The sequence below is a fragment of the Gracilinanus agilis genome, chromosome 6 (assembly GCF_016433145.1).
Source record: "Gracilinanus agilis isolate LMUSP501 chromosome 6, AgileGrace, whole genome shotgun sequence".
NCBI classification, from domain to species: Eukaryota; Metazoa; Chordata; class Mammalia; order Didelphimorphia; family Didelphidae; genus Gracilinanus; species Gracilinanus agilis.
This window is the reverse complement of record NC_058135.1, coordinates 58,572,048-58,585,409: the sequence shown is the minus strand read 5'-3', so window position 1 is coordinate 58,585,409 and position 13,362 is coordinate 58,572,048. Positions and strand designations below refer to the sequence as shown.

General features: G+C 37.9%; 1 protein-coding gene across 1 annotated transcript in view; it reads left to right on the top strand.

Annotated features, from left to right (window-relative positions):
• Positions 1 to 13,362, top strand: part of COL25A1 (collagen type XXV alpha 1 chain) — a 602,710-nt gene that overhangs the window by 306,416 nt on the left and 282,932 nt on the right. The window contains exon 3 of the mRNA XM_044681639.1: positions 4,130 to 4,174. Coding sequence (XP_044537574.1) covers positions 4,130 to 4,174 — 45 coding nt within the window. The remainder of the gene's footprint in view (positions 1 to 4,129; positions 4,175 to 13,362) is intronic.

The window sequence follows — 13,362 nt, the reverse complement described above, 5'->3', positions numbered from 1 at the left end:
TATATAACCAGGAATTTTTTCCAACAACAGACTTAAAAGGCAAAAGACATAAAATATATTAAATTACATCACTAAAAAAAGCAATAAAGCATTTTAATGGATAAGGAATAACTGGTTAGCAATGTGGCAGTCATTTCTAAATCACTGTTGGTGAACAAACAAAACATCAAATTGTTAGAGTAAGGATCAAAGTTAATAGCAAAATAGACAAAGAATTTAAAAAAGAGGGATGTTTGTATATAATTGAAGCAATTCCAACTGGCCTATTTAGCTTTTTGGAGCTGGAAAAAATAGCTATTGTTTCAATAGCACTTTAATGTTTGCAAAGAGCTTTACCAATATTATCTCATTTGCTCCTCCCAACAATACTAGAAGGCGGGTGGTGTTTTTATCCCCATTTTACAGATGAAGAAACTAGAACAGACTGAAATCATGTGACTTCCTAGGCTTCTCATCAGAGTCTGAGGCGATATTTGAACTTGGGTCTTCGTGACTTGAAGTTTAGTGCTCTCTCCCCTATGCCACCTGCTTCAAAATGGGTAGATAAAAGGATAGATATCATCATTTCCTATGGAAGCTTAATCAGTTGCCACAATGAGATTATCAAAAAGCTTAGAAATTGTTAATGACAGAAGATCCTTGATCGCCCTGACCGGTGGAAGGATGTGGCAGAAAGGACAATAATTGTTTAGAATATAAACTAATTTAGAAAATCTTACAGTGGAGGACAGATGAATATGACCAGTACTGATTCATTTTACAAATGAGAAGCCATAGAAGGGGGGAGAGATGTTTATAGAAAGTTTAGAGACTCAACTAAGCCAGATCATCCCCAGGGCATTTAAGGATGAAACAGGAAGAAGGACAATGAAGAGATTAAAAATGGAAAATGATCTCTAAAGGTTACTATCACTAGCTCTTTTCTCCATCAATGACAGGCAAACTCCAACATTTGGACTCATATCACAATCCCCAAAGTGCTGCACGAGGAAGTAGAAATAGCTCTAAAGAAAACAAAGATAGGAAGAGCAGCTGGACCAGACTGAGAATACGCAGAGTAGACAAATGTTGAGAGAGTTGAGAGCTCAAGTCTCAAGATGTCTGAAAAAGGGGGGAAATGCCTTTAAATGCTTGGGAAACAAAAATCAAAGACTTCCCTGTTGTCAGAAAAGGGTGACTGATGAAATATCAATAAGACACATGTTCATGAAATGCATTAAATGGTTGTGACACCATAAAGATGTCAAGTATATTATCCAATAGGAAAAAGGGTTCCCTCCAGGTGGTGAGGTCCTAGAGATATGCTTGTCTCTGAATGGCATTATTTTATTTTTATTTTTATTTATTTATTTTTTTAAACCCTTGTACTTTCGGTGTATTGTCTCATAGGTGGAAGATTGGTAAGGGTGGGCAATGGGGGTCAAGTGACTTGCCCAGGGTCACACAGCTGGGAAGTGGCTGAGGCCGGGTTTGAACCTAGGACCTCCTGTCTCTAGGCCTGACTCTCACTCCACTGAGCTACCCGGCTGCCCCCTGAATGGCATTATAATGATTGTCACAAACCTCCACTATTTCAGAGTCTCTGTAATGAGCTAATTATTCCCAATTTTGTGTTTGAATTAATTGTCTACACAACTAAGAAGTCAAGATGAAGAATGCCAGACCATGAGCTGTGATTGGAAAAGATCTCAGAGAGTTGATCCATCAGTACTTATGTCTTGTACAGAGACTGTGAAAGAATCTTTGGGGGATTTGGACAAGATATGCACAGGATGCAATCTGATCTGCATACTGGATGGAATAGCCAAACAAAGTTTCCTCAAAGTATGTTCATCATTTAGCATGTGATTTTATCAGTGTGTGAGATGTCCCAGAGTGGAGATTGCTTCCACCAATGAAAAGTAGGCTGTAACTTAGAAGGTTGCCCAGGAAGCAGAAGGGTAAAAATTATTTGCCAGGGTCATAAGCTAGTACATTTCAAAGGGAGTTCTTAAACTTGGGTCCTCTTGACTTAGAAGATAAAAATGAGAGATGAAGACCTAAACAGGTAATTAAAATAGACTCATTAATTAAATAATTAAAGATAATGAAATAATTTAATGGAGATAAATAATTAAAGATAATTAAAATAGACTCATAGACTCAGGAATGACAATGTAAAGACAATCAGAATTGGGAAGAAACTAAGAAGTCATCAAGTCCTGCCTCTTACCTAATGAAGCAGTCTCCTCTATGGAATCTCTCTCTAATGGTCATGCATCATCATCCTATCTCTGCTTAAAAGCTTCGAATGACAACAAATCCATTATTCTGTTAAGGTTGCCTATTACATTGTTGGAGATTTCTAGCTAAACAGGCTTTTTTTTTTTTTTAGCTCAGCTGATTGAGAAAAGCATGAGTTTTATAAAATAAATTTAAAAATAAAAAAGATAGGAACCTCATTTTCTTTTTAAAACCCTTACCTAGAATCAGCACTGCATATTGGTTTCAAGGGAGAAGTATGGGAAGGATCCAGTGATAGGCAAACTTTTAAAAGAGGGGGCCAAAGGAAAGGAAATGCTCATCTGTCAGTCTCTTTCTAAGGCAACTCTTTTGAAATTTCATTGAATTGTATCCTACTCGTTGTATTCATCAGATTAGGAATAATGTCCCTCGGCTGGATAGAACTTTTCAGGGGCCTCAGTTTGCCCATCACTGGTTAGGCAATTGGGGTTAAGTGACTTGCTCTGGTCATATAGCTAGGAAGTATCTGAGACCAGATTTGAACCAAGGACTTCTCGTCTCTAGTCTTGGGGAACTTCTTTCCGTGAGATTTTTTGACAATGGGAGATGGATCATTTTTATGTCATTTGGGGGGGGGGCGACCCTTCAAACTTGGAAGTCATGACTAGATTAGATTATCTGTGACCTTAGATTCTGATTCTCCATGTTGGTTGTATGCTAGTTACAGCCATTTCTTTCTGCTACTCAGGTTTGAAAAATGTGTATAAGTATTTCTGATTCAAATGTAACTTAACAAAATGGAGAAAACTTTACAAATTCAAACAAATTGGGAGTAAATCTAAATTCCTGGCAAATATGAATTCCAAAATACTTCAATGGATCTGTGAGCTTATCAGTATGGCTGCTCCGTCCCCATTGCAACTCATCTCATCCTGTGGGATTGTTGCTCACATTTCCCCCACAAAATAGTTTGTTTTATTTTTGAAAAGTGCAAAGTAGGGGGAAGCTGGGCAGTTCAGTAGATTGAGACTTGGGACTAGAGATGAGAAGTCCTAGGTTCAAATCTGACCTCAGACACTTCCCAGCTGTGTGACCCTGGGCAAGTCACTTAACTCCCATTGCCTAGCCCTTACCACTCTTCTGTCTTGGAAGCAATACACGGTATCGATCCTAAGACAGAACTTTGGTAAGGGTTAAAAAAAAGTGCAAAGTAGTTCCTACTAAGCATTTTATAGTTGTCAAAGAACCCATTGCATGTCTTGGTGGGCTTTTCTGAATGAGATTATGATGATCACAATTGATAATTATAACCATTTTATGGAAGACAATATGGTGTTGTGGCAAAAACCAAAACCGGGGTACTAGAACCAGAATTTGAATCCTTGACTCTGCCTGGGTAACCTTGGGTAGTACTCATAGAAAATGGAAATTGGACCTCAGTTTCTTCAACTGCATAGTGAAAGGGCTGCCCTAGATAATGTCTAAGGTAACTTCCAACCCTTGATCCATGGATCCCATGATTTTACAATTAACATCCTCTCTTCCAAATCACTTTCTTTTCCCAAGATGAATGTGCCTCCGCCTTCAATTTTATTTATACTTTTCATTTCCTTTCTTCCTTGATAGTACAAAGGAAAATGTTTTTCTCAGCTAAAATTAACATTATTCAGAAGGAGAGATATTTCATAGTATTTAAGTACCACAAAACAAAGGCAGGAGGCTAGAGAGACTGTTCAGAATGAAATATTGTCACAGTCCATTGACTTTGTTGGGACTTCATGAGAAAGTGAGAATTTTTCTGAATGACCACTGGACACAAACCTGATACGGAGACACTTTAAAAATCATAATTTTAAAAAGACTTGCAAATAACGAATAATTGAGACATCTCTTATTTGTGTTTCAGGTCCTCCTGGGAAACGTGGTAAGAGGGGCAGAAGAGGAGAATCTGGTAAGTTTGGACTTGGGGCTTTGCCGTGTAGGAATCTGATTTCTGTGTGTGGTCACCAAGATTCGTTTAAGGATCCATCTCTTCCTATTATATTATTTTACTGTGTTGTCTTATATTGTTTACATCTAAGATTATTTTGTCTTGGCATTCATTTTCTTCTGACCTTGCTTGTATGGATTCACAAACACACACACTCACATATATATGTCTATATATTTGGTCTAAATCATTGGTTCCCAAACTTTTTTGGCCTACCACCCCTTTTCCAGAAAAAATATTACTTAGCCTCCTGGAAATTATTTTTTAAAATTTTAATAGCCATTAATAGGAAAGATAAATGTACCTGTGGCCATCACCGCCCTCCTGGATCGCTGCAGCACCCACCAGGGGGCGGTAGCACCCAGTTTGGGAATCACTGGTCTAAATGAAACTCCAATGAATCAATGCAGATTGACAAGTCTTTTGCTACTTAGAGTTTTAGAAGGTTGTCTGGGGACCTAAAAACCTAAGTGACATTCTCAGAGCCAGGACCTGAATCCTAGACTTTGGGGATCTGAGGCTGCTTGTCTAACCACTACTCTAGGTTTCCCTTTGAATATATACATATGTCTAAGTACCTCCATAAATACACATTTGTGGATATGGGTGCATATATGTATAAACTGGAAAAATGGGAGAATGCATTACATATTTATATATTTGCTTACATATGGTTTGGGGCTTTAAATATTTACCTTCTTTTTTGATCACATTTTACACATACATATAAACTGGAAAATGGTAGAATGTGGTACATATTTATATACATGTTTGCATATTTTAAAATATCTAATTTTTGGTCACATTTTGAGTCCCAACCCTGCATTAGAGACCAATATTTAAATTTTTTTAAATTTACTTATTAAAGCAAAAATCTGAAATGAAAATTAGCCAGAAGATTATAATACTGTATCACAAAGATTATACATTATGACCAACATACCAGGTGTGCAGAGATGGTTTCATATAAGAAAAAGTATAAACATAAAAGACCAACATTTGATATAGATATATATGTGGAACCATGTATAAGAAGGGGGGCAATTAGGAAGTTTGGGATATAGTTGGTAACCCACTGGAAAGATGTTATCTCCTCAAGGGGAAATGAGTGTAACCCTGTTAAGATGTTGGTGCCAGTCAGGGTACCCAGAAGCCTCCCCCTATTCCCTTGCTGTAGGTCAGGCTAAAAATGGAGGTCAGCCTGCCTCCCTTCCTCAACCCCCTCACTCTGCCTCCCACCCATAGGATACACATAGATCTGACTAGAGAACTAAAGGTTTTAATTTAGGAATTGATAACAAAGAAATGGAGATGGGGTTCACAGGAAAGAGGGTGTAGGGTAATTTCCTAAGCTCCCCCAGTCCTTGACTATGCCAGGTACCCACCAAGATTCAGACCCCCAAAATCTGATCTCTATGTTCCCCAAACACAGCTTCCCTGTCCCAAGCCCAAGATAATATTTCCATACTGTGAATGATATTAGATCCAGAGGGGATATTGTGGAGCAAAGCCCAAGACAAATGGGGTCCAGGGATCGGCTCCCCAGTGGAAGTCCAGACTCCCCTGCCCAACTCAGGTGAAGCTGTTGTTGGATATTCAATGAACTTCAGGAACCAGTATATATCAGGCGTAACAGCAAGTCTTCTTAGAAAATCTGAGGAAAAACCTCCAAGGCTCACTTCAGCTCACTTCAGTCAGACAGCCAAAATACAACCTCCTCCTGCCTTGGCTTTCCTCCAAAGCTGCTCCTTCTGGCTCTTCTGTCCCAGAACCCTTTGCTCCTCCACCAACAGTCACTGGTCCTGCCTCCTCAAGTCTTCCAACTGCCAAGTTCCAAAATGCCCTGGCTTGCATTGTATCCTTACACATGCAATATAGCTATATCTCAGTTCTTTCTTTGGAGGTAGATAGCATTTTCCTTTACCAACCTTTTATGGTTGGTCCAAGTTCTTTTTACTCAAAATAGCTTAGTCATCCACATTTACTCTTTTTTTTTAATTAAAAAAATTTTTCCCACATTTACTCTTGAATAATATTGCTATTACCTCCAGCTGCCCACTTCCCTCTGCATTGTTTCCTACAAGTCTTTTCGTGTTTTTCTAAAATCAATCTGCTCATCATTTCTCGCCCCACAATGGTGTTCCATCATAATCATATCCCATAACTTATTCTCCCATCCCCAAATTTCATAGAGCTTTGTGAAGGAGAGGTCCACAGAACTATTGTGTTCATGGTTCCACCAGGTCATTGGCCATGATTTGTGTTTTTTACTCATTTCCCTTGGGTCAAGTTCACATTGTCCAGACAAAGTCCATTCCATCCTATTTTTGTGCAATGAGGCTGAGACATGATGATCACCAAGCACAGAGTTTAAGGCCACGTCCCTAGGGAGTATTCAGTAAGTGTATGCAACATTTCTGAGTCAATAGCTGTCCTAGAACAGGGAACAATGCTGCTTTCCCCAGTTTAAATCTTTCTTTTTATTTTTTCCCTTATTTTATATAGTGAGTTGGAAAATATAATTGCCCTGGATGAATTTGATTTTGAAAAGAAAAGGGGAGGTCTTGGCCTCTTGCAATCTGAACTTCTCTAAGAAAAATAATGGCGTCATTATAGTGCATTGCAAACACGTGTCTGTTAAGGTTCAAATATTTAAAACATTGTATACTTTCCTTTTATGTGGCTTGGATGTGAATACGTTATTTAATGTTTCAAGACACACCCAAATTTGGAAATTTTGAACATTACTGAATATTTACAAAATGAGAACATTTCAGAACTTAGAAAGCCCTTAAAGATCCTCTAGCCCTTGTGTGTTCTTAGTACTATATCTAAATCTGTTTCTCTAAAAAAAAGATTTATTAATTTGATTACCAGGTTATATTTGACATCTGGTCAACCTTTAAGGGTAGGAAGTCCCAAAATTGCCTCCTTATTTAGTAGAAATTTTTATTTATTAGTATCTGACAGAAAAAGCTACTAGATCCAGGGACATTAAGGGATTATTAAACTAATTAATGTCACATAGCTTTTTAGTGGCAAAAGTGGAAAAAGAGCCCAGGTTTCTTGAACCCCAGTCTCACACATACTCAATCTCTCCAGTCCAAATGAAGCAGCGGGATTGAGTGTGTTTTTTGAGAAGACTTTATCTAGGGTATTGTTTGGGCATCCTGTTTTACTTGGGCTGTCTTCACAAGCGATCAAATGAGGTCTTATCAACTTGTTCCTCTTTGCTTGAAGAATGAGGGGAAAGACATTCTAGAAAGGCAAGAAAATAAAAGTCTTTTCCCAGTATATTCTTAAAATGCTTAAAAACAGTGAATTGCTGAATATCAAGATTTTGGAAGCATTGATGTCATTAAGGACAAAATCCAGCTGGTTCCATTTGAAGCCCCTTTCCTCCTCCCTTAAAAAAATCATAATGAGGCATAAAAGCTAATGAAAAGTCATTGACTTGAGAATTGCAGCTGCAACACTTAATATGATTGAAATATTAGATTCAATTTGTACAACTTTGGTAGTTTCCTCAATTTTTCTACCAACCCACTGAACCTAAATAATGGGAAATATGTACCACTATCACTTCACCCAGTGTGACCTTTATAGAGTGTGTATTTTATAAATGAGTCCTGGAAAGGGAGGAGGACTGAGAATGAGTTGATGAAAGGAATGTTTCATAGAGTCAAATGACCACCAAATTTGTCCTTATTGGCAAAGAAAAGTAAGAGCTAGAATGGAGTATTTTGTCCTAATGCCAAGATCAAATATTCAAGGTAAAAAAATCCATAATTTTGCAGGTGAGATGAAATCAAATGCCTGGTTAAAGGGCTAATTGGAATTGGTGAGCTAGAGAAAATATTTTACATCTGGTATTCCTGAAAACGAAATCTTGTATTGAGTATGTTTTTGGTGTGGCACATGAATTTAATGAGAAGCTGCTAAGTAGGACTATTTTGGAAGGCTTTCTTGTGTTCATGCCTTTACCATCAATATTAATCGAGGTGGGTTATTGTTGGTGAGGGAGAGGGAATCATGTTTGTAAGAGATCTTGTAGATTCTTGCTTTGGCCAGTTTTGTAAATCTTGAGAAGCCAAATATTGCTTCTCTACTCTTTATTACAAAGAATGACAAAAAAAATCATCTTTTTAATCAGACTCCCTCTTTTATCTGAATTGCCCCTAGCAAAGTGCAATGAGTTCTCATGTCCATTAAAAAGGTCAAATTCTTGAGATGTGCTATAATCTTCATTTTGATAATTTATGTATCATCTCTACAATTGTGTGAGCTGATTCTATTTTTCTTTTTTTCTTCTTTCTTCCCAGGTCCTCCTGTAAGTATATTTGCTATTTTTGGATCTTCCACATTAACCTGGATTTGCCTGTTATTTGCATTGTTAGAGCATCACTGTGGTTCAACAGACCATATTTCAATTAGAACAAAGGTAGTGCCTTTTTTTTTTTCAATGACTGCTCCAAGAGCTGCTGAGCAGTTGCTTGAATACATATCATTGGGGAAAGTCTTTGAAAACAGCTCTGTTGGAACAACCTTATAGGTGGTATTTTGGAACCAAATGATCTGTAAGTATTCTCACCATTTTTCGCTGCCTTTTTTATTTTTGGAAAGTGTTACTTTTGGTTTGGGTTCTATTGCCAATAATTCAGAGCCCTGAGAGATTTGGAAGGAATACATGAAGCTCCTGATTTGAAATATTTTTTCCTGGAATTTCATGTTTTCCTTTTCACACAAATCTCCAAGCTCATTTCATCTGTTTAAACATGTTTCTGAAATATTTGCATTTGCTGGTCTACCAAATGGAGATAACAATGTGATCCTGAAAACGATATCCCCCGTAGGCTCCGTCCAATACTCCCTCTTAATACAAAACTCCCTTTGAAGTGAGTTGGAGTTTTGCCTGCACAAAGACTACAGAGCTGAGCCCTCTGAGAGTTTTTCTTGCCTTTTTTCTCTCCCTGAGTAGGTCAGAGTTGTGTAGTTTCCAATCTGTTTTCCACTCACAGAAGTGGATTATCTTGTCACCTTTGAGTTGAATGTGTTTTTGACTAATATCCTGGATATTTGCTGCCTGACACATTGGGCACTGGGTATTTACAGTAGCAATGAGAGTTGGCCTTGGGATGCTTTCACATTCCCCAAAGCTAGTTTGCTCCAGTGTTCCCTGAGTACACATTGGCAACTCATCTAACAGGACGGCGTGGTCCAGAGAGAGCAGGAGGCTTAGGGCATGCTAGTTTTCTTTATTCAGAGGAAATGTTGGCTTCCCAAATATCTTTTGCAGTCTTCCTGGAAAATTCAGGGATGGAACATAAATCATGAGAATGATTTGAGTTCTGTAACTGATTTTTAGTTTTGCCTTAATGGCAGGCAGATGGTATGCCCTGGGTCTATAAATGTTTCCTCCTTGGCTACAACTTTATATCTCTTTTCGTTTATAATAGAAACGAGCCACTATTGCCCTGAGAGAAGTCCGGAGATTCCATCTTGATCAGAGGGTTCCAGGCTTCCTTTCCTTTTGTAGTCCGAATGATCCTTAAATCCTTGTGCTTTTTCACGGTCACTTAAAGGTTTCTAGAATTCAAGTTTAGTTTCTGATACTGCAGGCAATTGCCGATCTCCTTTCCTTCAGATAATCTATCACCCTTGATTCAGGGCATAAAGATTTCTATTGTTTGTCTTACATACAATTCCTTTATCCATCCTAGTCCTGCTGTAACATGACTCAGAGTTATTGCCACATATTTAGACATAGCATGGATTAAATCACATCCCCTAAGTCATAACAAATATATAAAGTAAAGGTTGGCTCTGCTATGCTTAACTTACGATGTGAATATTCATCTTGGTCTTGACATCTTGGTTTTCAGGAAGTTTAGTTTTATTTTCAAATCATATTATTAGCTGAAATCCATAGTTCCTTTTTATGGCTAGGAGAAAATTCAAGTTATTCATTTAGCAAGATTTAAAAACAATATCAATTATTCTCTTTTCTACTAGAACCTCAATATAAGGGATGAAAGCTGTAAACTACTACACAAGAGAAACTACATCCTACCAAAAAGGGGCTTTGGCTAGTTTCCTAATTACTTTATAATTCCTAATTACAAACTGCCTTGGATGGGGTGCCAAGTGAACAAATTTTGAATCATAGCAAAAAAAATCGGAGAGGAAGATTTTGATTTTATTTCGTCTTTAAAGTGAGGCTTAGGGGCAGCTAGGTGGCTTATTGGGTAAAGTGCCAGACTGGAGATGAGGGATCCTGAGTTCAAATATGGCCTCAGACACTTCCTAGCTGTGTGACTCTGGGCAAGTCACTTAATCCCCATTACCTGGCCCTTACCACTCTTCTGGCTTGGAACTGATACTTTGTTTTGATTCTAAGACAGAAAGTAAGAGCTGAAAAGAAAAAAAAGGAAATAAAGTGATGTATAGAATGGCACTTATTCTCATTTGTATGTCTCCCTCCCCCCAACAAAAAAAATGATAAATTATATCATCAATATCATCACTACTTCTATCACCATTAAAGCAAACTAAGGTTTTATCTGTGCTTATTGGGATTCTCAACATAAGCAAATTAGAGAGTAATAGTAATTTATATAATATGATAAAATTAAATCTATAAGGGACCACAGAAGACCACCTAGTCTTACCCTCTCATTTTATTAAGAAAATGAGGACCAGGAAAGATAAGTGACTTGTCTAAGGTCATACAGGCAAGCAAGCATATAATTCCTACCTAGTGAATACCTGATTGATAAGAAGTTTCAGAGACAGCACCCAAGTCCTCTCATTGCTGAGCCCCTGTATTCTTTTACTTTGTGACCTAATATCAGATGACTTGGCTGATTTTAATTCTTAGTAAAGATAGTAAATGTTAATTTTTTCCAATTACATGTAGAAACAATGTTTGACAATTGTTTTTTTTTTTTTTTTTTTTTTTTTTTTTTTTTTTTTTTTTTATAAACCCTTACCTTCCGTCTTGGAGTCAATACTGTGTATTGGCTCCAAGGCAGAAGAGTGGTAAGGGTAGGCAATGGGGGTCAAGTGACTTGCCCAGGGTCACACAGCTGGGAAGTGGCTGAGGCCAGATTTGAACCTAGGACCTCCCGTCTCTAGGCCTGGCTCTCAATCCACTGAGCTACCCAGCTGCCCCCGACAATTGTTTTTTAACAGTTTAAATTTCTCTCCCTACCCCACTCGTGAGGCAGCAAATAGTCTGATATTGGTTATACCCATACTTTTATTTGGATTGTGACCCATTTTCCCATATTTGCTCTATTCTCAGCCCTTCATTTCTTTTTATAGTCTAATACTTCCCCTAGAGAGGTTAACAACTCACTGGTGGCCACCTAGATTATAGGAGAGCTAGGATTCTAAACTGGATATTTTGCCTTCCTTCCATGCCATGGTTCTTAATGACAGTTAACTATCTTTGTTGTTATTCAGTCATTTCAGTCGTGTCTGACTCTTCATGACTCCCTTTAGGGTTTTCTTGGCAAAGATACTGGAGGGAGTGGTTTACCCTTTCCTTCTCTGGCTCCTTTTGCCAATGAGGAATTGAGGCAAATAGGGATAAGCAGCTTGCCAAGGGTCATACTGTTAATAGGTGTCTGAGGTCACATTTGAACTCAGGAAGATGAGTTTTCTTGACTCCAGGTCCCACTCTCCATCCATTTCTCTCTCCAGATAGCTAGCCTAGCTAACATTACTAGTGAAGATTTCTAACCTGGTTTTTAAAAATACCTTTCGAAGAAATATTCTCCAAATGATCTGGGAAAATCAATGATCACTTAATACATAATGATAATAACTCTTGCATCTTTATATTTTCATTTTAAAAAACATTTGGGAAATGGCAGGATATATTGATGCACATGCAGCTAGTATTGTGTGGTATTTAAAAGGCTTCCTTTATTCATTTGAACATTTTTGTATATTGAGATAATCGTTTGGCCATTATAACTTTAAACCCAACTGGTACTGGATCCCACAGTCCATTTACTCCTTAGGAAGCCATTCTATTTGCATTTTTGAACCTTTGTGCCTCATATATTCTATTTAGTTTGGTTGCTTAGCTCTATGCATTTTGCAAAAAGTAAATTGCTACCACAGGAGTCTTAGCAGTTGGTCACAAAAGACTATAATGGGGCAATTTTATGATAATGTATAAAATTTATAGTTATGCAATTGTTAGCTGTCCTTTTCTGACTTTCCTTCACACAAATATAACATAAAACAAAAAAAATATTCCAACGGATTTGATGCAACCATTTTGATTGTCCAATTTAGACACTCTAAGAATATATACTAGAATGACATTTGCCTGACCATCATGTTGCCTGATTGCAGAGGCAGTTAAGATATACCTCTTGCTTTGAAATATGCCTTTAAAACTAAGGGGTATGGGTTTCATGGAGATAGAAATAATAGAACATTTTTTTTCCCTAAATGTGATCATGGCTTAAAAATGGCGTTACTCTCTATCTTCTTTAGTTAATATATCCTTGCTCCTATATACTTCAAAGGAAGTTCTCTACTCATTTTCACAAGTCAGAGAAATAAACAAGTCCTGGGAGCTTAGCCAGAAAAGAGACAGGAGCCTTGTTGCCACTGATTTTTTGATTCCTATCAGTCTTCTAAGTTACATGGTCCAAGGAGACTGACAGCAATAGGATGTTATTATTGCTAGTGTTGAACACTCTGAGGTGTGAAATTTGACTCTTTAGTACAGTCTGTTCTACTCTATGTACCATCAACAATTGTCAACTGAGTTGAACTGTAGACTCTTGTTGACAGATGTAAGAAGCAGACACCACCAAGCTATGGGTCCAAAGTTGTTTTGGCCAATGTGATAGACGAATTAGGAAACCCTCCCCGCCTGCCATATTCTCTGTTTCTCTCTCTCCCTCTCTCTTCCTTCCTTTCTCTGTCTGTCTCTGGTTCTCTGTCTCTGTCTCTGTTTCTGTGTTTCTCTCTCTGTCTTTGTTTCTCTCTGTCTGTCTGTGTCTGTGTCTGTGTCTGTGTCTGTGTCTGTGTCTGTGTCTGTCTCTCTCTCTCTCTCTCTCTCTCTCTCTCTCTCTCTCTCTCTCTCTCTCTCTCTCTCTCTCTCTCTCTTTTTCTCTCTCTTTTTC